Source organism: Podarcis bocagei (assembly GCF_964188305.1).
Source record: "Podarcis bocagei genome assembly, chromosome: 4".
Lineage (NCBI taxonomy): Eukaryota > Metazoa > Chordata > Lepidosauria > Squamata > Lacertidae > Podarcis > Podarcis bocagei.
The window spans coordinates 66197340-66217515 of NC_138128.1; the positions used below are offsets into that span (position 1 = coordinate 66197340).

At 48.6% G+C, this 20176-nt stretch overlaps 1 protein-coding gene across 3 annotated transcripts; it reads left to right on the plus strand.

Annotated features, from left to right (window-relative positions):
- The first annotated feature begins 1976 nt into the window (after window positions 1–1976).
- On the plus strand, window positions 1977–19764 carry CYP26C1 (cytochrome P450 family 26 subfamily C member 1). 3 transcript variants are annotated; one of them, XM_081192196.1, is made up of 7 exons: window positions 1977–2338; window positions 2710–2982; window positions 3743–3967; window positions 4702–4977; window positions 7247–7402; window positions 11548–12111; window positions 14337–19764. In XM_081192196.1, exons 2-7 carry the CDS (start codon window positions 2746–2748, stop codon window positions 14733–14735), a joined length of 1857 nt encoding a protein of 618 aa, XP_081048322.1. In that variant the 5' UTR covers window positions 1977–2338; window positions 2710–2745; the 3' UTR covers window positions 14736–19764. The 3 variants fall into 3 exon arrangements, with proteins under 3 accessions (XP_081048322.1, XP_081048320.1, XP_081048321.1); XM_081192195.1 differs by lacking the exon at window positions 1977–2338 and adding an exon at window positions 2526–2603; XM_081192194.1 differs by lacking the exon at window positions 1977–2338 and having other exon boundaries at window positions 2385–2982.
- The last annotated feature ends 412 nt before the right edge of the window (window positions 19765–20176 follow it).

The following is a 20176-nucleotide window of genomic DNA, read 5'->3' on the forward strand; positions in this document are numbered from 1 at the left end:
AGGTGACTTCAAAACGCGGCTTGGAAAGCGGCGGCATTTACGTACTTCGCTAATCTCTCCAGTAGAGCTGTTCCCCTGCCTTTGCCGGTTCCTTGAAGGAATTTTGCCGGCTGCACCCGAGATAAATTTGCTTAGCAATTGCCGCCTTCGAAGCGAATCTCTGCAAAAGAGATGCGGCGCTTCGGCGTCATCCCACCCAGAACTTGGCTGCAAATGTTTAGGAAAGCGGCGCAAACCACAGGCATTCTCCGCGCAGTGATTAGAGAACCTTGCGATTTTCATGGCTGCATATTATTAATATTTGCTAATAAGAATCACTAGCATTCGTTGTATTAGCGGTGCAGAGTTGGTAGTAGAAACGTCCCCCGGTCGAAAGCTGTGTGGATTGGGGCGGGTTGTGTAGTTATTAAGCCTTCCCCGGGACTCGCCCCACTCACTACCTCCAAGCTAAGGTAACTGGAAGTCCGGCCTGCGTAAATGGAGATGGGGCCGGAATCGACCAGCTACAATCCGCGGACTAAAGTGAGAGAAAAGAAGCACAGACTGCAGGTCAGCTCATGGGCGCCTCGCCCCATTGCTACCTGTGGGTGATATTTGGGAGTTAGCAAGCAAAGGCTTTCATCTCCCTGTCTTCGCCTCTCTCTTTAATATTGCTTGAAATGGCAGTCACGACAGGACCCAACTCCGTCGGACTGAAGTAGCTCTGCTTCTCCGTTGCCCACGGAGGGAACTTTTACACCCCACCAAAGTGGGCCCGGAGGGGTTGTTTCAGGGAGGGACGGGGAGAGACGCGTGGCTTGCCGCCTGCGGCTTCCAATCCACAAAAGACCTAGCCATCCTCTTTGGGGCGGCAGAAGAAACCCAGTTGGTTTATTTCATGTACATCGCGCTTGTCCTCCAAGTAGCTGAGGGGTGATCCATAGAGCCCCCCCTCCCCCCAGCCTCCCCTCATTTAATCCTCCGAACAACCCTGCAATGTAGCTTTGGGAGAGAATGATTGGCCCAAGGCCACCTAGGGAGCGCCGAGCTGAGTGTTCCTATCCTGACCTTCTGTAAACCAGATGTTGACAGACTTCAGGCTGGTGGAATCTGCTTAGAGTTTTTAAACCCGGAGCCAGGAAGCTAGAGGCAACCCCCCCCCACAGCACCTTGGGACACACTACTTCTGAAAGTGCAAATTCCTCCCACCAGGTAACAACCTTTGTAGCTTCGTGATAGAGCATCTGCTTTACAAGTCGCGGGTTCAATCCGGGTAGGCCTGGGACTTCTGGCGTTCTGGAGAGCGCCTGCCTGTCAGTGTAGACAATAATGACCTAGATATAGCAGTGGCCTGGCTTGGTATAAGGCAGGTTCCCAGGTTGCTGATTTAGAAAGGGCTGACGGAAGTGAATTACCTGCTTTGCCTTTGTTACCAAGAAGTCTTATTACCCACAGATCTTTCTGCGCGCCCCTGCTCTGAATCACTATTACAGAGCCAACCTGTGGCGACCCTAAGCCCGCTTACCTGGGAGTAAGCCCCACTGAATTAAAGGGCGGGGGGGGGAGCCCTCATTTCTGAGTAGACCTGTCTAGGATTGCCTTAACCGTGCTCAGTAGGGGCGGGGGGCTTATTTCCAGGTCTCAGCTCTCCTGGCATAAAGTCCTGCGCCTTCTGCTTCCAATGAGACTCCTGGTTTTCCAAATCCAGGCGGGGCGGGCAGGGTCCCAGGGGGCTGCTCTTGGGTTACCTGCGAGGCGAGTCTCCCCCTCCCGAGACAGGAGAGGTCCGTCCCAGCAGCGCGTTCCTCCTCCTCCTCCCCCCCTTCATCGCGGACCCTCTCAGGCGCCAATCGCAGCGCTTTCGGCCCCCCGTTTTAAATATGCAGCGGAGACGTCAGCAGGCGCACCCCCCAGCGAAGGTGGCTGGCCAATATCTATATAAATCTGTGCAAGGCAGAGAATAGTTAAAAGGGGTGTGCGCGAAGGATGCTCCCAAAGAGTGAGAGAAGGAGCGTCCGAGCGCAGGCGGCTTTTGACAGCTCCGCAGAGAAGGGGAAGCGCGGAGGGGGATGAAGAAGAAGGCTGCCTCTTCAGAGTCCTCATCCCACGCGCGAGCAGCCTGGGCGGTCAAATCCTCTTTGGATGCCGAGCGGCTGGCCGTCGAGGATGGGGCTCGTGGTGCTTGCAAGTGGGTCCGAGGGATCCCGATCCCAGGCACGCCGGTTCTGAGCAGAATGGCCCCCTCTCGCTCCCTGGCCGCAAAAGGAAACGACGGTGCGCTGTAGTTTCCCCGATCCTTTCAAAGTAGGTTGCGATTCTTTCAGACGCGCAGTGGAAACGGGAAGAGACCCCCTCCGAGGTGAGAGCAAAGTGGCTGCGCTGTTGGGTTTCCTTTTATGTTTTGTGGGGGGCGGGGGGAGACGCACCAGGAGAGGTGTCTTGGAGGTCTCCTTGACACCTCCCTCCCGGTTTGAATCTCAGGTTTTGCGCGGGCGCACCCGCTTTGGATCGCAAGCTTTGCGCCAGATTCCTTTGGGGACTTTAATGGACGGGTGGCGAGGAAAAGCATCTTTGAATAAAAAGTGGCAATTTGGGGTTGGGTTGGCTTCTTTGCTTCCTGTATGGTGAGTTGAGCCCACCTCTATGGGAATCCTAATCCGGAGTAGGATGCCCTGGCATCTGGTAGCAGATTTTCCCTCTCCAATATTCCCTTTCTCTCTCCCTCCCCAGCTGAAGCCACAGTCGGCCAGTGAATTCCGCCGGACGATGCTGCCCAGCCCGAGCACGAAGATGCTGCCGCCGGTGGCAACCTCTGAGGATGCGCTCTCCTGGCTGGAGGCTGCGCTGGCCACCTGCCTGGCGGTGGCCTTCCTGCTGGCGCTGGCGCGGCACCTGTGGGCGCTGCGTTGGAGCCTGAGCCGAGACCGCGCCAGCGCCCTGCCACTGCCCAAGGGCTCCATGGGTTGGCCCTTCTTCGGCGAGACGCTGCATTGGCTGGTCCAGGTGAGCACTGGGGCGGCGGGCGGGGCAGGGCGGGGCAGGTAAAGGACGAGCCTCCTGGGCTTAGCGCAGCCAGGGCCGCGGGCGGGGGCTCAGCCCAGAGGCACTCTGCACATGACCAAGGCGCCGAAAAAGAGTTCTAGCGAAGGTGTCCCGCTCAAGGGAAGGTCCTACCGCTAGTCGCCCATTTCTCAGGATGGGAAAACAAAAGCCCTCGAGCTGGAATGGACGGGGGCTGGGCAAATCAGGGGTAGCTCAGTCGGTAGAGCATGAGACTCTTAAGCTCATGGTCGTGGGTTCCGACATTGCAGGGAATCTGACTACATGGCCTTTGTGGTCCCTTCCAACTCTACAATTGCACGATTTTACGACGCATTTGCCCAGCTGTCAGTTCAGTGGGATTTATTCCCAAGCAGGTGCGCCTAAGGCTGTATCACGTTCAGAGGTGTTCCTCAATGCAGGGAGGAAAGCACTTTTGTGAGGCTCAGAGACACTCTTCACATGTCCCAGGGTTGAAGTTTAGGAATCATAATAAACCGATTCCCCACTCTGAGCCCACTCGGAGGCGACCTCGGGCCGATGGAGCTCTTTCTGGGGGACTAGGATACGTTTGACACAAAGAAGCAGCTGCGAGGACTCAGCCCCGTGGGGAAAGCGCTCTTCACTACCTCAGAGACACCGTCGACTTTCTTCGCAAACTGTCCGCGAAGCTTGAGTCCAGGCCTGGGCCTCCATCCCTCTGTTTATCTGACTGGCTGTGCAGGGTTCCAGCTTCCACAGCTCCCGGCGGCAGAGATACGGCGCCGTGTTCAAGACGCACCTACTGGGCAAGCCGGTGATCCGCGTGAGCGGCGCCGACAACGTGCGCAAGATCCTGCTGGGAGAGCACAGCCTGGTCAGCGCCCAGTGGCCGCTCAGCACCCAGATCCTGCTGGGCTCGCACACCCTCCTCAACGCCAGCGCCGAGGCGCACCGCCAGCGCAGGAAGGTAGGGGGCTGAGGGGCGCGTCGCTGGGGAGGGAAACCTTGGCCGCCGAGCCTGAAACCGAACCTAGGCGCTCTCTGGGAAAGAGAAGGCAGCTCGCTGGCATTCATCTCCCCCATACAGGTGTTGTTGAGCCCCCACTCCCCACTCAGCTTCAACCAGCACGGCCAATGGTGAGGAACCACGAGAGATGCGGTCCAGCAATATCTAGGGGTGGGGAGCCCTATAGCTAAAAGCTGGCTGTCGAAGTTTGTGCTAGGCGCTGTCGCAGATTCCAGTAGCCACTCCACGCAAAGGTTTAGGACCCGCGCCTTACTCAATTCTCTTGGTTGCTGCTAGGACTATACCACTTAGGGCTACTGCTGGTGGCCGGGGTTGCACCCCCCCCCCATTCTTACATTCTCTCTCTCTCTCTCTCTCTCTCTCTCTCTCTCTCTCTCTCTCTCTCTCTCTCGTATAACTGAACACAGGCAACGTCTCCCAGCTTAGGAAAGTTTCCCCACCCCATAGCTCAGCATTCAAAAACGCGCAAAGTCCGGGGAAGAATCTCGGCGGTTCCGGTGTTTGTACCGACTGGCCCATTCAAGAGACCAGAATAGGGGAAAGAATTGGGGGACTGGTGAAGGGAAAAAATGGGTCTATGGCTTTGGGGCACGATGTCCCTAGTAGCGACCGCTCCCCCAATTAATTTTACATCGCCCACCGCGGTTCTCTCCCTTCTCTTTTCGCCGCGTCAGATCCTGGTCAGAGTCTTCAGCCGCGCCGCCCTGGAGAGCTACCTGCCCCGCATCCAGAAGGTGGTGCGCTGGGAGCTGCGCGGCTGGTGCCAGCAGCCGGGCCCCGTCGCCGTCTATTCTTCCGCCAAGACCTTGACCTTCCGCATCGCCGCGCGGATCCTGCTGGGACTCAGCCTGGAGGAGAAGCAGTTCAAGGAGCTGGCTCGGACCTTTGAGCAGCTGGTGGAGAATCTCTTCTCCTTGCCGCTCAACATCCCCTTCAGCGGGCTGCGGAAGGTAGGGCTGCGTGCGCATGTGTGCACGCATCTTCATCGCCATCCAAAGAACCTACTCCGACCATGATCACTTACCCCGATCCATTCTGAAGTCCCGCTAATGCCGTTGATGAGCGCAGAATCCTAGAACCCCTGGTCTAAAGTGTGTTTATGGCTGTATCCGTACCCTTTACATCGGATAGACCTTATTTATTACTATAGTTCACATCTTTCTAGGCCGCCTTTCAAGACTATGGGTGTCCCAAGGCGGCTTTCCTCAATAGCAAGTATTAAAGTGAGTGAAAGACCCCTTTCTGGCCTATTTGGGGGTCGGAGGTGGGGTGAGGTTCTGGCTTTGAGCTCTCGGGAGCCCCATCCTCTATTCAGACCAAGCAGCTGGAATAATTTTCTGCTGGAAAGGTATTCTGCACCTGCTCAGAGATGCACCTCTTGCGTATTTGTTTGTGTAGGCTATTTTAACCCCCCCTTTCCCCCCAAGCAGGACGCAATTAAGTTTTATAGCACAAATGAGACAGCAACCAACCTTTAAAGGCACAAAATCCCAATTAAAACAAAATAACTACCTGCCTATTCTAAAGCCTTTGAAAAGGAAGGGTTTTTTTTTTTTAAAAAATGGATTTAATATTCACCCGCGTTGCAATGTTCTGTTGCACATTGACTCTAATATAGAATGAACGGTGCGAAATTCAGTCTGAAAGGTCTGAATTGCCCAAGGTGTCCAGCTGAAAAGGGACAAACTCCGGCATCTGTCGCATCGTGCTGGAACACTGATCGCAACCCTTAGGGGGCCACCACAAAAAAGGCTCTTTCTGCCTGACAAGCGGCAGAACCGCAAATTGGTTCTCATTCCCAGATCGGAAAGGTCAGGGGGGAGCGCTGCCTGGACCTGAGCAGAGCCTTGCATTTAGCCCCCAAACGATTCGGAACCCAGCGGAGCCCATAAAGAACAGGTGCCAGTTCTAACCTGAGCGACAGGCTACTGGGCAGGCTGAGATCTTTACTGGTCCAGATTCAAAGCCTGGTCGAAGCCACCCGGTTCCTTGCAACCGAGCAGTTTCTGTGGCTTCTGCTCAAGACCTTTATTGGCTGTGAAGGGATTTTGGCGGCGCACGTGGACGCGGGTCGCGCAGTGCCGGCCACCCCTCCTCTAAAACTAGGTTCCTTTGAATTCAATGCGTCTTGGTCTCTTTGAATTCACAGGGTCTTACTCCCAGGTAAACAGATATTTATGGCTGTAGCCTAAGGACCCCGTTGAATTCAACAGGACTTACTTCTGAGTAGACCTGCACCAAGTTTCACTGCTCATTGGGGCTTATTTATTGATTTCCCAGGTCCATAGGATCGCCTAAGGCTCTCTCATCACCCCCCACACCCCCACACCCGAGCGAGTTTCGTAGAAATCCATTGGGTTCTCCCGACAAGTAAAGCAATAATCCAAAACAGCATTCTTTGAGTTGGAAGCAAATCCCATTTGAACTCTTTCCTTCGGAGTTAAGACGATCGCATTCGCATTGCACAAAAGGCAGGAACAAGTTGCGTCCTGCGGTGTAAAGGCGTCGTCAATGCAGAGTGCCTTTGTACGGTCACGGTGGCTGCCTGGTGGCGGAGGAAAAGGCATTGAGATGTCCTCGAATATCTTCCCCTTTCTCCTTTTTTTGCTTCCAGAAAGTCGTTCATGCCTGATCCATTTAAACACTGTCTCATCCGTGCTCCCATTGCACCGGCTGCGACGCCTTACGATTTAAGGCTTTAAACGATTCCCTTCCTGGTATAATTTGGGATTGTTCACACACACGCAAGTCTAGCGCAAGTTTGGGCCAGGTGTGGTGCCATTCATTTGGGTTTTTCTTTAGCAACCAGTGGACTTTCAGGATCTCGGATTCCTCCACCCCCACCGCTGGAGTTCCTGGCTTCCTCTTATTGTTCACCTTTTCAAAATTTGGCAGCTCAGCGGCTGAAGGCTTTGTAGTCCTCGGGATTTCCTTTCTCACTGCACTGATTATGGGTTTCGTTGGGCGGGATTGACAGGAACTTTCCCCGTTTCAGCGAAGGAAGAGGATATATTAAGCGCCGCTTCTAATTATAATGAGCTCCTACCTGGAGAAGTACGGTAAAAGATTGCCTGAACGTTCCAAGCAATAAGCGACTTCTGACTTCTTCGGCCTCCAAAGGGGCTAGACCTGTGTGTGTGTGTGTGTGTGTGCGCGCGTGCGCGTGCGCGTCTGTGCCTTTCTCCTTAGCCATTGCTGTTTTTTCTCTGAACCCTTCAGGGAATAAAGGCCAGGAATCTGCTACACGAGTACATGGAGAAAGCCATCTCGGAGAAACTGAAGCAGAAGGATCCGGAGGCTCACAGCGACGCTCTGGATTTCATTATCAACAGTGCCAAGGAGCATGGCAAAGAATTTACCATGCAGGAGCTGAAGGTAACTTCCTTTAAGCCGCCTGGAGTGGCCACAGTTGTCCCCTAACTCAGTGTTTCCCAACCTTTTTTGGGCAAAGGCACACTTGTTTGATGAAAAAAATCTCGAGGCACACCACCATTACAGCCCCGTGACGTCAGCGCGCAGCGTCACGCCGGGAGGGACGCACGAAAGTGTAAGTTTCAATTTTTCCCCCTCCCCCTTGCCTTCCTTCTGTGCCAACCGCCGAAAAGCCAAGAATCGCGGGACCGCCGGCGGAGGGGGGGAGGGCGAGCGGAGGCAGCGGCGAGCCCCGTTCCTCCCCATCCGCCCCATTCCGTGCAAGGAGCGCGAACAGGTGTGAGAAGGGGGTCAAACCTGCGGGTCGGCGCCGGGGATCCTCCAAGCTTTGGGGGTGGGGGGGGAGGAGGCAGCAAAGCGAGGCAGGAAGGAGAGCGCGGCTTGGCTGGGTGAGCTTTGGCAGGGGCAGGGAATGAGAGCCGCGAGGCGGGCGCTGCGGACGGAGGCGCTGCCCGCCGAGCTCGCAGGCAGCCAGGCAGGCAGACGGCGAGAGCCCCACGCTGGGCGGCCTCTCCTCGCCGCCGCCGCCCCGCCTCTCGCCGCCCGACTCGCCCGCCTCCCTCCGGGGACGGCGCCCAATCGAAAATTTGACTTTAAAAAAAAAAATCTTTCGAATTTTTTAATTTTCCCCACGGCACACCAGGCAACATCTCGCGGCACAATAGTGTGCCGCGGAACAGTGGTTGAAAAACACTGCCCTAGCTCACACAACCAAACATGGTCCTTTCCAAAATGACCATGTAAAGAAGTAATAAAGGTGTAAGTGCCTCTGAGCATGTGCAAAGGTCATTTCTGTAGGTGCATCCCACACAGTCTACAAGCAAGACATTATCACAGGACTTCCAAGCACCTGATAAGACTCTCTTTCCAAGTTAGTTCCAACCATATTATAGAAATAATAACCACATATGATGAAATAATTATTCCCACTCTCTCTGGCATAATCTTTGCTCTGCATCTTTTCTGTGGTGTTCAGTTAACTCACATTGACTTTGAACCAGGCATGGATCAGGATCATGCCCATTTGTTAATTAAGGTTGTATTATGCTTTTCCTTTGGGAAATTCGAAGTGGTTTCTTGGCAGTACACACAAAGCATCCTAGGAATTGTGGTTTTTCACCTTTCACAAAACTACAATTCCCAGCACCCTTGACAAATTACAGCCTCCAGGATTCTTTGTGAGGGAGAAATGGGTTGCTTAGCTCTAGCACTGTGACAGCATCCTGTTACCTCAAGCCGATGAGTGTCAGTACTGCACCCAGAAGTCATTGTGGTGACTGCGGTCCTCTCCCACTTGCCACAGGGACAGATGGGTTTCACTGGGTGGGATTGACAGAAGGAGAACTTTCCTAATTTCAGCTAAGGAAGAGGATATACTGAATCTGGTGTCTGGAGATCTGATATGGCCTCCTGCACTTATCCTGAATAGAATCCAGGGCTTAGGGTTGCCATATTTCAAAAAGTAAAAACCAGGACACCCCAAGCTCTTTTGACGGCATTTTTGGCACAATTTAACCCCCATTGCCAGTTTTCCAGGACATTTGACTGATTTCCAAAAAATAATCCAGGACGCAATTTTCGGAGGCAAAATCCTGGACATGTCCTGGAAAATCAGGAGGGATGGCAGCCCTACAAGGCTGGGTGTGGAGATTTTTGCAGCAAATGGTTTGAAGTGGAGTTTATTTGATTGCTCTACACCAGATCTCTTTCTCCACGTATCATATTGAACTGAATTATTATAAATAGCAGCCTTGAGCAGAAGCTATTTTTTCTTGAAAATAGGGCCAATTCAGTACAGTCCCAAACACACTTTAGGGGAAGAGGTAAAAAAATCAGTTTCAAAGAAGTGAGACTTCTTTCTGGGCCTCTGATCACCCATCAGGAACCACATCAATAGGAGTAGTCTTTAAAGGACAGAATATAGTTGTGCTGTTTTTATTTTAATTTTAAGTCATTCTTGTTTTGACAATTGAAATCGATTGGAATGGTCAGAGTAAGTGTTTCCAGGATCCAAACGATAAACAGAACCACATGAGCTGGTTGATGGGATTCCATATGACATAAGCAGCTGTCTAAACTAGAAAGGCCTCTTTCCAGACAATGAAGTATGTGCCATGCCATGCTGACTCCGCTGTAATAGGTGGTGACTTCACTGAAGTCAACGATTACCCATCTGCATGGCTATTTTGGCAAATTGGCTTTGCTAGGATTGTGTGTGAATTGGTCTATTCTGTAAACCAGAGATGGGGAACCTGCAGCTTCCAGATGTTGTTGGACTCCCATCTTCCCCAGCCAGTGTGTCCAGAGATGCTAGGACAGGAATCCCCAACCTGTGGCCCTCTAGATGTTTTGGCCTACAACTCCCATGATCCCTAGCTAACAGGACCAGTGGTCAGGGATGATGGGAACTGTAGTCCAAAACATCTGGAGGGCCAAAGGTTGGGAATTCCTGTGAGAGGAGGTGTCACCCAGCAACATCTGGAGGGCCACAAGTTCCCCACTTCTGTGAGTGCAAAAAGAGATTGATTGGAGCACACATAATTTTCATATTTTCTTTTCAGCATAAAGAGAAACTTTTCAACACTTTTCAACATTTGTTGCTTAAACCAGGCTCCCTCAAACTCGGCCCTCCAGATGTTTTTGGCCTACAACTCCCATGATACCTAGCTAGCAGGACCAGTGGTCAGGGATGATGGGAATTGTAGTCTCAAAACATCTGGAGGGCTGAGTTTGAGGAAGGCTGGCTTAAACAATGATATAAGAAAGATTGACATGGGGATCTGCTGCCCCTATGGATCCTGTCGCCTGAGGTGGTCAGCTCGCCTGGCCTCATGGGTTGTCTGGCCCTGAACTCAAATTCCCATCAGCCTCAGCCAGGAGGCCAGTGGCCAGGGATTACAGTCATGGATGATGGGAGGTGTAGTCCAACAGTATCCAGAGGGTCACAGGTTAGACTCTGGATTTAATGGATGGAGAGGGGCTCTTGATTCCGGATTTAATCTTATGGAGGTAACGTGCATCCTTAGATGGTACCATCCTTAGATAGTAACATGCATCAATTCACTTTATTGCTGCTGCTCCCTCCTTCTGCTGAGTGGAGCCCCAAGCCTCTGTCCCAAGGTCCGAGGCCCAGCTGTACTACTGCTTGGATGTGTAACAAGTGTGGATTGCACAAGCCTGTAAGGAATATTCACTGTTGCAATTGGTAGCCCAAGGCAGTTGGGATGAGGAGCCATTTTTTAAATAAGTAATTTAGCCCCTTACTGTAGCTCTGATCATGGGTGTAACTAAGGGGGACAGCTATATCCTCAAATATTATTATTATTTATTATTTTATTATTTCTTAAAAAAAAAAAAACTTTGGCTGTCCCACCTCAACAAAAATCCTGGCTATACCCATGGCTTTCACCAAAACTATCACCTCAACAATTTCTTATGGATGCTCATGTTTTCCAGGCCAGGTTGGAATCAAAAAATGATTCCAGTTACAGATAGGTAGCCGTGTTGGTCTGCCATAGTCAAAATAAAAAAAATCCCTTCCAGTAGCACCTTAAAGACCAACTAAGTTAGTTCTTGGTATGAGCTTTCGTGTGCATGCACACTTCTTCAGATACACTGAAACAGAAGTTGCCAGACCCTTCTATATAGTGAGAAGGTGGGGAGGGGTATTACTCAGAAGGGTGGTGGGAATGGGCCAATCTCCCATTCCCACCACCCTTCTGCCAATCTCCCATTCCCACCACCCTTCTGAGTAATACCCCTCCCCACCTTCTCACTATATAGAAGGATCTGGCAACTTCTGTTTCAGTGTATCTGAAGAAGTGTGCATGCACACAAAAGCTCATACCAAGAACTAACTTAGTTGGTCTTTAAGGTGCTACTGGAAGGAATTTTTTTATCAAAAAATGATGTGAGTTTTCTGGTTCCCCACAGCTTGAAAACTCTAACAATGTTATATTTGAATTCTAATCACAATGTGTGTGCCTGCCTGACTTTGACGCACAAGTGGACTCTGTCTTAAATGGCTTGTGGGTGTCATGCCAAAAAAAGGGGGTATTTAATCTCTCTCCCAATGGCTTATCTTGCAGGAGTCTGCGATTGAATTGATCTTTGCTGCTTTCTTCACCACTGCCAGTGCTACTACTTCCATGATCCTCCTGTTGCTGAAACACCCCTTGGTCATAAAAAAGATTCAGCAGGAGCTGGTGTCCCATGATCTCACCGGGCAGTGTCATTGCCTCGCTGCAGGAGATTCTCTGAGAAACCATCAGTCTTGCCCAGAGACTCTGGTCATCCATGGAAAAGACAACAAAGACAGGGATTCCAATCCGCCTCTTCCTCCCAGGCTGGAAGGAGAAGTAGACAGAGAGACAAAGAGGGAAGTCAGAGTCCCTAAGTTGGGTCCCATTGCTAGAGCAGCCCAAGGAACTGTCCATGAGACTACAAACTGCCCTTGCTCTGCAGCCAAACAAGAAGAAGCAAACCAAGTCCTTGGCGAGCTGGAAAGACATGAGCACTATTGTCAGTCTTACTTGACACTGGAGAAGATGAGCCGTCTGCGGTACTTGGATTGCGTCATCAAGGAAGTGCTGCGTTTGCTGCCCCCAGTGTCCGGAGGCTATAGGACAGCCTTACAAACCTTTGAACTGGATGTGAGTTTTGCGGCTTGCTGTGTGGGTTGCTTTTGTGGAAGTGCATGGAATTTGGGCTGGGTTGAGTTGGGTTTCACAAGGTTAGTCTGACCACTTCACAGGGGCAATGGCAGCTACCTTGGGAGCCATGGGAAACACCCTCCTTTCCCAGTGATGCTATGTGTTTATCCTACTTGGGGACAGAAGATGTTGCAAGAAACAACAGGGGCACTTGGGGTTCACAAGTTAGAAACCTAATGGCCCCTGGGGTTTGCTGTGGGAAAGTATGATTGATAGAGTGCAGAAACTAGAATTGGGGGGGGGGGCAGGGAAGCATGGGAGAGATACAATGAACAGGAGACCCCGGTAGTGGATAGGTAACTGGGACGTCTTGTGAGAATGAAAGCAGTTGTGAAGAAGGTCCTATTAAGTTTCAGTGAATAAACCATAGAACTGATTACTGAGACAGGTGCCTCAAGAGATAGACAGCTGGGGATTGGTAGGGTGCAATTGTTCAGGTTTCGGGTGGCGCTGTGGTCTAAAACACTGAGCCTCTTGGGCTTGCCAATCAGAAGGTCGGCGGTTTGAATCCCCATGATGGGGTTCAGCTCCCATTGCTTGGTCCTAGCTCCTGCCAACCTAGCAGTTCAAAAACATGCCAAAAGTGCAAGCAGATAAATAGGTACCACTCTGGCAGGAAGGTAAACGGTGTTTCCGTGCGCTGCTATGGTTTTGGTGTTCCGTTGTGCCAGAAGCGGCTTAGTCATGCCGGCCACATGACCCAGAAAAACTGTCTGCGGACAAACGCCGGCTCCCTCGGCCTGTACAGTGAGATGAGCGCCGCAACCCCAGAGTCATCTGTGACTGGACTTAACTGTCAGGGGTCCTTTACCTTTACCTTTTACCAAAATGAATATGGCCACCCTGGATGTTCATTAGACCAATTAGCAGGATTGCTGCCATTACAAGTATTGCAATTGGAGCATCTATTGTGGAGACTAGTAGTTGGCAATGGAAGCTGTGCTTGGAGAATGTTTAAAGATTCATAAGCTGAAGGATTGCTGCAAGTGTGTTCCCTACAAAGTACTTGATTTAACATTAGGGTTAAAAGGGACCTAACTCTCCATAGCTGCAACAAACTCCTCATAGTTATAATTTTCTAGGTGATTTCACCTCAAGCTGTGGCTCACAGAACTACCAAACTGCTCTTTTAATCAGCTCAGATACCATTTCAAGTAAACTTGATTGAAGGCATGAAAGAGGAAATTGCTCCCTTTACAAAAAAAAACCCCAAAACATTCATGCCAAAGCAATGACCTCTTGTGCAGGACATAGAGTACTAGTCTCATTTATATATTTAAATAAACTCCCAGAAAAGTGTGGGCTCTGGATCAAGCCTCATCTTGTTGTTGTTATAGCATCAAATAGAAGGTGCCGTCCAGTATGTATTTATTTAGCAAAATGTACATACGACTTGATTGTCACAAAACCTCAAAGCAATAAATAGCACAACATGCTTGTTAAGTTGCTTTTGGCTGCCTGCATGTGTGCCGGTAGGAGAGAAAGTGTGATAATGTGCATCCGAAAGTTGTACACCCCTTGAAAATTAACATAGGCTGTTGACCCATCTGGTTGGGCTTCAAGCAAAGGTCTTCCCCAGCCCTGCTGCCTGAAATCACTTTTTAGTTATGCCTCACCGATAATGGGAGCTGTCACACTGCATAAGAATTAAATTATGTGCCAAATATTGTAAGCATTGCTGCCGAGTAGTCTTTAGGTGCTGTGTCAGCTAGATTTATTCTTGTCTGGCTCTTACACTGTTAGGATTAGCATGCTCTCAAGGTGTTGCAAGACCCACACCCTTCATCAAAGATAGAGGTCGATGTGGTGGGGGGAAATTAACAGGTTTTCTGTCAAATATTTGTTGCATACCCATTTCTATTCGACTGTTAAACGGGATTTTGAATACTTCAGTGTACATTCCCTGAAGTTGTAATTCACACATCACTGAAACCATGGTATTTCTGCACCGCCCATTATAGGTCTCTTAACATCTTAATAGGCTTGAGCTTCTGCTCAAGGGTAATGGTACGGGGGAGTTGAATTTGTGAGGTTTCCTCAAAGATGGGGGTCTGTCCTTGTGGATGCTCTAGTAGAGAAGTCGCTTCCTTTCTCCTTCCCTCTGCAGGCTGCCCTCTGCAGGTTGCTGTCTCTGGTGCTGATTTTGTTCTGTCTCCCTCCTGCAGGGCTGCCAGATTCCCAAGGGCTGGAGCGTGATGTACAGTATTCGGGACACGCACGAGACCGCCAGCATCTATCAGAGTCCACCAGACATGTTTGACCCCGAGCGGTTTTGGGTGCCACAGGAGGAACGGGAAGAGCACAAAGGAGCTGGCCCCGTCCGCTTTCACTATATCCCCTTTGGTGGGGGAGTCCGAAATTGCATAGGCAAAGAACTGGCCCAGATGGTCCTCAAGTTGCTTGCTATTGAACTGGTCAGCACAGCCCGCTGGGAGCTGGCCACAGCACACTTCCCTAAGATGCAAACGGTGCCTATTGTGCACCCGGTGGATGGCTTGCAGCTCTATTTCCATCCTGTGAAGCAGGGAAGAGAAAGCAGCGGAACCAGCAAGACAGAGACTTGAGAACCATAAACCTCACACGCAATTCCAGCTGAGGATTGTGGCAGAACATGTTTCTAGGACAAAACATCCGTCCTCTCCCAGTGTAGGTTTTTTTCAGCTGGTGCAAGCCCATTCCCTGTCTGTTGGTTGTGGGAGGTGAAAGGATGAAGTCCCTGCCTATGGTCCTTAATGGGCTGTGAGTTTCCTATTAGCATCCATTCAGAGACATGCATCTTTCTTAGTTGCACTTTTTGTTTTGTGTGTGTGTGTGTGTGTGTGTGTGTGTGTGTGTGTGTGTGTGTGATGCCACTTTGGGATCTGGTTAGAGAAATCACGGTCCAAAGTTAGATGTCTCAGAACGAATCCTAGGAAACATTGTTGTCAGTTTTCTATAAGGAGAAGCAAAGGATGTGTAGGTCAAGTAGGGCTTGTGTAGGTTAAGTAGAGGGTTTGTTACCTGAGAGTGTTCTGCATTGATAGTAGACCTAACCTGTTCCTGGAACAGATTCTTTAGAGCTCCTTGCAGTTTAGGATAACAGCTCCTCTGTTATCACAATGTAGTGGTGGGTCTGTTTCTGATGGGAAGGAAAGTCAATCAACCACTTGCCTGCCAAATAGATCTGCTGTAAGTATATTGCAAGGCAGGCATGGGAACTGTCACATGAGTGGTGGTGGTAGTGCCTATCAGAGGGCAGGTGAAGGAGAAGATGGTATGTGGATACATATACAGGTCTACTCAGGTGGAGTTCAATGGCACTGACTCCCAGGTTAAGTGTGCCTGGGTTTGCAGCCTGATTTATCTGCCAGACTGCATTGCTATGGTCTGGTCTTAATTTCACACCATTTAAAAATGCAGACTAGTTATGGATTTGGGATGCTAGGCTGTTAGGAGAAATATGGGGAGGATTTCTTAGGTATGGTTTGCATCATGCATACATGTTTTTCGATTTCTTATTTCTTCATACTTCATAGCTGAATGTATGAGCCAACTCCATTGAAAACATTGAGGTGATATATAGATCCTATTTCTGGCATTCTGACCTGTGATGGCTCCTTGGTAAATTCAAGTCATTAGGCAATGATCATGCACTTAATCAAGCTTCACTTGGTCATTGGTCTGCTCAAGATGCTCTCTAGAAGCTTACACCAAACTGCCAACAGGGTACAGTTCCCACAATGATGGCACTCTGCCCCCCCCAAACCCCCCAGATAAAATAGCAGTGGTTGGGTTTAAATTAGTTCCAACTCACAAAGCAACTGGTTTGTAGATTGTGGCTTATGAGTACATACCTTTAATTCTGTACCCCTGTTCATTATAGGCCAATGCTGTGTATTATATAAAATCTCTTATTCCTGAGAGGTGTCTTTGAAGTCCAATCTTTTGGCTCAAGAGTGCTTTTAGTGCTCCTCTCCAGCTGATTATGAAAGCACTTCATAGAAATGGGGGAAAAATGTGAGTGGGTTATGCTGCTGGTGTGAGCCAAGGAGGAGTGGATAGTGGAATTGTAGAAGCGGTAAGTGTGGTTAATTTCAACCTGTGGGCAGCTCCCATGCAAATGTCCAAGTGTGTAGGATGCTGCTTTAGTGACATGGGTTGGACAAGATGTCTTGGTAGCTTACAATATTGCAATAAGCATCTTCCGTTTCCGATGGAGATCTGCTTAAAGCTACTGCTAGGAATTGCCATCTCTAGAGGCCCATGGGTTGTGGCATTTAGGATGATTTGAGAAGAAGAAAACCAGGCTGCTGGCTGTGAATTAGAAACTCAGAAAGAATTTTTTTTTTTTTAAAGGAAACATGCAGGCGATATGAATCTGTGATGTGCAGGGCTGCAATGGGCATTCCTATTACTTGTAGACAGCAAGAAATACTGTCTTGTTAGGGGCTTAGTTCTTGCTGTACACCTGTACACACTTCACATTTCAGGTGGGGGCTACTTGATTAAATGCTATTCCATACAACAACAAAGCAAAGCAAAAAACTGGCATGCCTGATAGAAAGCTAGCCTAGAACGCTTGTTTTTGACATGTCAATGTTCTGTGCACATGACTTTTTTTGAATTAAGGAACTTTTCATCATGTGGGCTCCCCCTGCCAGCAGTCTGAAGTAGTGCATTCCAGGCACATGTTTGCCACCTCCTTGAGAACAAGGCCTTCCTTATAAGCAGCACTTCAAAGGTGTCCTTGTAATTCTGTCTTCCCTTAGGATGTATACACCTCAAGTAGCCTAGATGCATCAGATGTTGTATAGTGGTGTTGTAGGTTCAACATTGTACTGTGGTGACCACCATGCTGCTACAGACTAGCAATAAACATTTGAGGTAACTTTGCTGTAGAGAACATAGCCCCCAGGTGAAATTCTGTACAAGTTTTCACCAGGGACAAGATCTTTCAGGAATGAACAGTGTCAGAAAGATGTCCTGTCCAGTTTTGTTTATTAAAAATGTTTGTCATGACACACCGAGTAGTTGAGAGCTGGACTTGCCTTGGAGCATTCCGATAAGAACTTCACCTGGTTTTTGAGCCAGAACACCCATTAACCCTGCCAAAATCATGCCTTAGGAAACACAAGAACACAAGAAGAGCCCACCAAAACAGGCCAATGGTTCATCTAGTCCAGCTTCCTGTTCCCAGAGCGGTCAACCAGATGTATTCCCTTCCCAGGGAAGACCTGAGAAATAATCTGTTAACAGTGGCTGACATTCACAAAAATGATTCTTGTTGTACACTGACAAAGCAAGAGGATTTTAGTTTGAATCAAAAGTACTACGAGAAGGAAAGTATGGCTGATTGCCTTCTAGCATAGCAATTATCACTGCAATCCTAACCATGTGTTCTCAGAAGTAAGTCCTATTGAATTAAATGGGTCTTATGCACAGGTTAGTTGGGGCTGGATTGCAGCCTTAATTCTCAAAAAAGCCCATCTATCATTGCAGCAATGACTAAGGCTGAAAAATTTGGTCTTCTAAAGACCATTGGTGTGATTTATTCTCAACAGAAAACAACATTTTAAATTATTCTGACAACTATTGAAATTAGTTCAGGTGTTCACAGGACAGTCTGTGTTAACAGCAGAAGGGCACATTCTCCCTTATGTGAAATATGAGGAAATGCAGCTTTTAAAATATTGAACCTGTTAGGTTGCATCAGGGGCACCAAGTCCCACCCACACTCAATCTAACCTTTTTTTCTTTTCTGTATTGAGATCTGAACATCCTGGCCCATCCATCTACACTTTCTCTGTTGTTGGCAGCAAAGCTAAAGTTTGGATTGCCCCAAAGTGGAGCTCACCAAATTAAAGTTGTAGGACTAAGCTGGAGGCTTTCCTCCTTACGAAGAGACCATCTACTGAGTATATCAGAGATCTTGATAGCTCAGCATTACAACCTTCAAAATACAGAGCAGCATGCCTATTAGTGTCCTATGAAAGAAGCCCTCAGGTTGCAATCTTAGACGCCCTTACGTGGGAATAAGTCCCATTGAACTCAGTGGGACCTGGAAGTAAGCCAGAGTGGGGCATCTCCCAACCTGAGGGCCACACTCCTTCATGGCGAATATTCTGGGGACCACATGCCAGTGCTGGGTGAGGCAAATGTAGACAGAACAGCAGACATGACCTTTAACTTTGTACAGTAGGCCACAGTCCTCCCTGCAAAAGCCATGGGTACAGTGGTACCTCGGGTTAAGAACTTAATTCGTTCTGGAGGTCCGTTCTTAACCTGAAACTGTTCTTAACCTGAAGCACCACTTTAGCTAATGGGGCCTCCTACTGCCGCCGCGCCGCCGCTGCACAATTTCTGTTCTCATTCTGAAGCAAAGTTCTTAACCTGAAGCACTATTTCTGGGTTAGTGGAGTGTGTAACCTGAAGCGTACGTAACCTGAAGCGTATGTAACCCGAGGTACCACTGTACTGGGGTATAATTTTGTTTAATGCACAGCTTGGACACCAATGGACGTATGGATGCCCATTTTAATGTCATTTCAGTTCTAAGTAATGACTACTGATGCTCTTGTTCTTTAGTGCATGAAAGCATCTGTTCCAGTTTTTTTTGGTTGGATGGCATCTTGTAAGCCTCCTTCCGGCAACTCCTGCAGCCAAGGTGCTGCCAAACATTTTGCTCTGCTTTCCTTTGGACCACATCAGTGAGGCTGAGAGGGGGGTCTTGCCATATTGGCAGCCCAGAACCTCCATATCCATGTGCTCCATTCTCTCTTGAGACAGACGAATGCCAACTATATACCACAAGTTTCTCATATATAACAAAACAAGTTAGTACAGACATTACTGGTAATTAGTTCACCCTACTAGTTATATGCACACAACAGAGTGTTATTTCCAGGTAAGAAGCAGTTGTCAAAGTTAAAATATAGCCATTTTCTCCACCTGGTGGCATTTAAAACAAACTACAACAGAATGCATCTTTGAGTTCAGTTATTTCTAATCACTTTAAAGGGGTCTGTGACTGTATAATAACTGGTTGATTGTTTCTAATTGCTCTGTGGTTTGTACAGGAGAGGGTTTTTTTAAGCAGTAAGATTAATAACAAGAGGAGTCAAAACAAACTTTCTTTGTGATCAATTTTACACCTCTTTGCTTCAGTGGATGGACAGATGAATCATCCCATCGTTCCCACTCCTGCCAATTTTTACTGAATACCAGCTTTACACAACCTGGTGCTCTTGAGATATTTTGGACTACAACTTCTATTAGCTCCAGTCCAGTCCAGTCTCAGGTTGGGGAAGGATGCTTGAGATGATCACTATGTCTGAAATTAACTCCTGATTTTAGTTACTATTCCTTCTCTTGCAGCTGAAACAAATTTGGGGAAAACATCGTCCTAACTCAGTTGTGTTTTACAAAATGTTAGGCATTTGTTTTCTGATAATTTGAATCCACTCACAGAGACAGGTGTGAATACTGTTAGGTTTAGGAGGAGGAGTTAAGGAGAAAAACAAAATTGGCAAATTGATACTGGAAAGTATTGCCTTAAAATTAATAAGCAAAGTCAAATGTCAAAGCCAAAAAGTAAACCTTAAATTTTGAAAAAGGCTGAACTTTGAGTCTGTAAAAAGTTTCATTTCTACCTCCTCCCTGCAGATTTAAAAAAATTGCTACCTACCCAGCTTCCAACACTCTTCAATTTACCATGTCATCAGGTGGACATGGCACTTTCCTTTGTGCAATTTTTAAAACTGTGAATGGATCCATTATTCTGCCCAGAGCCAGTTTTTAAGGCAATATATTCATGCTTCTGTTTTGTGGGCCCCAAATACTAGGTTTATTTATTTATCGAATTTATATACTGCCCTATACCCGGAGGTCTCAGGGCAGTTCACATAACAAGATCACAATATATAAAATCAAAATAAGAACAACAACCCACTAACACCTCCCCGCAAAAAGAGTCACATTTTAAAAGGGAATAGGATGTCAGTCAGGTCAACCAAAGGCTGGTTAAAAA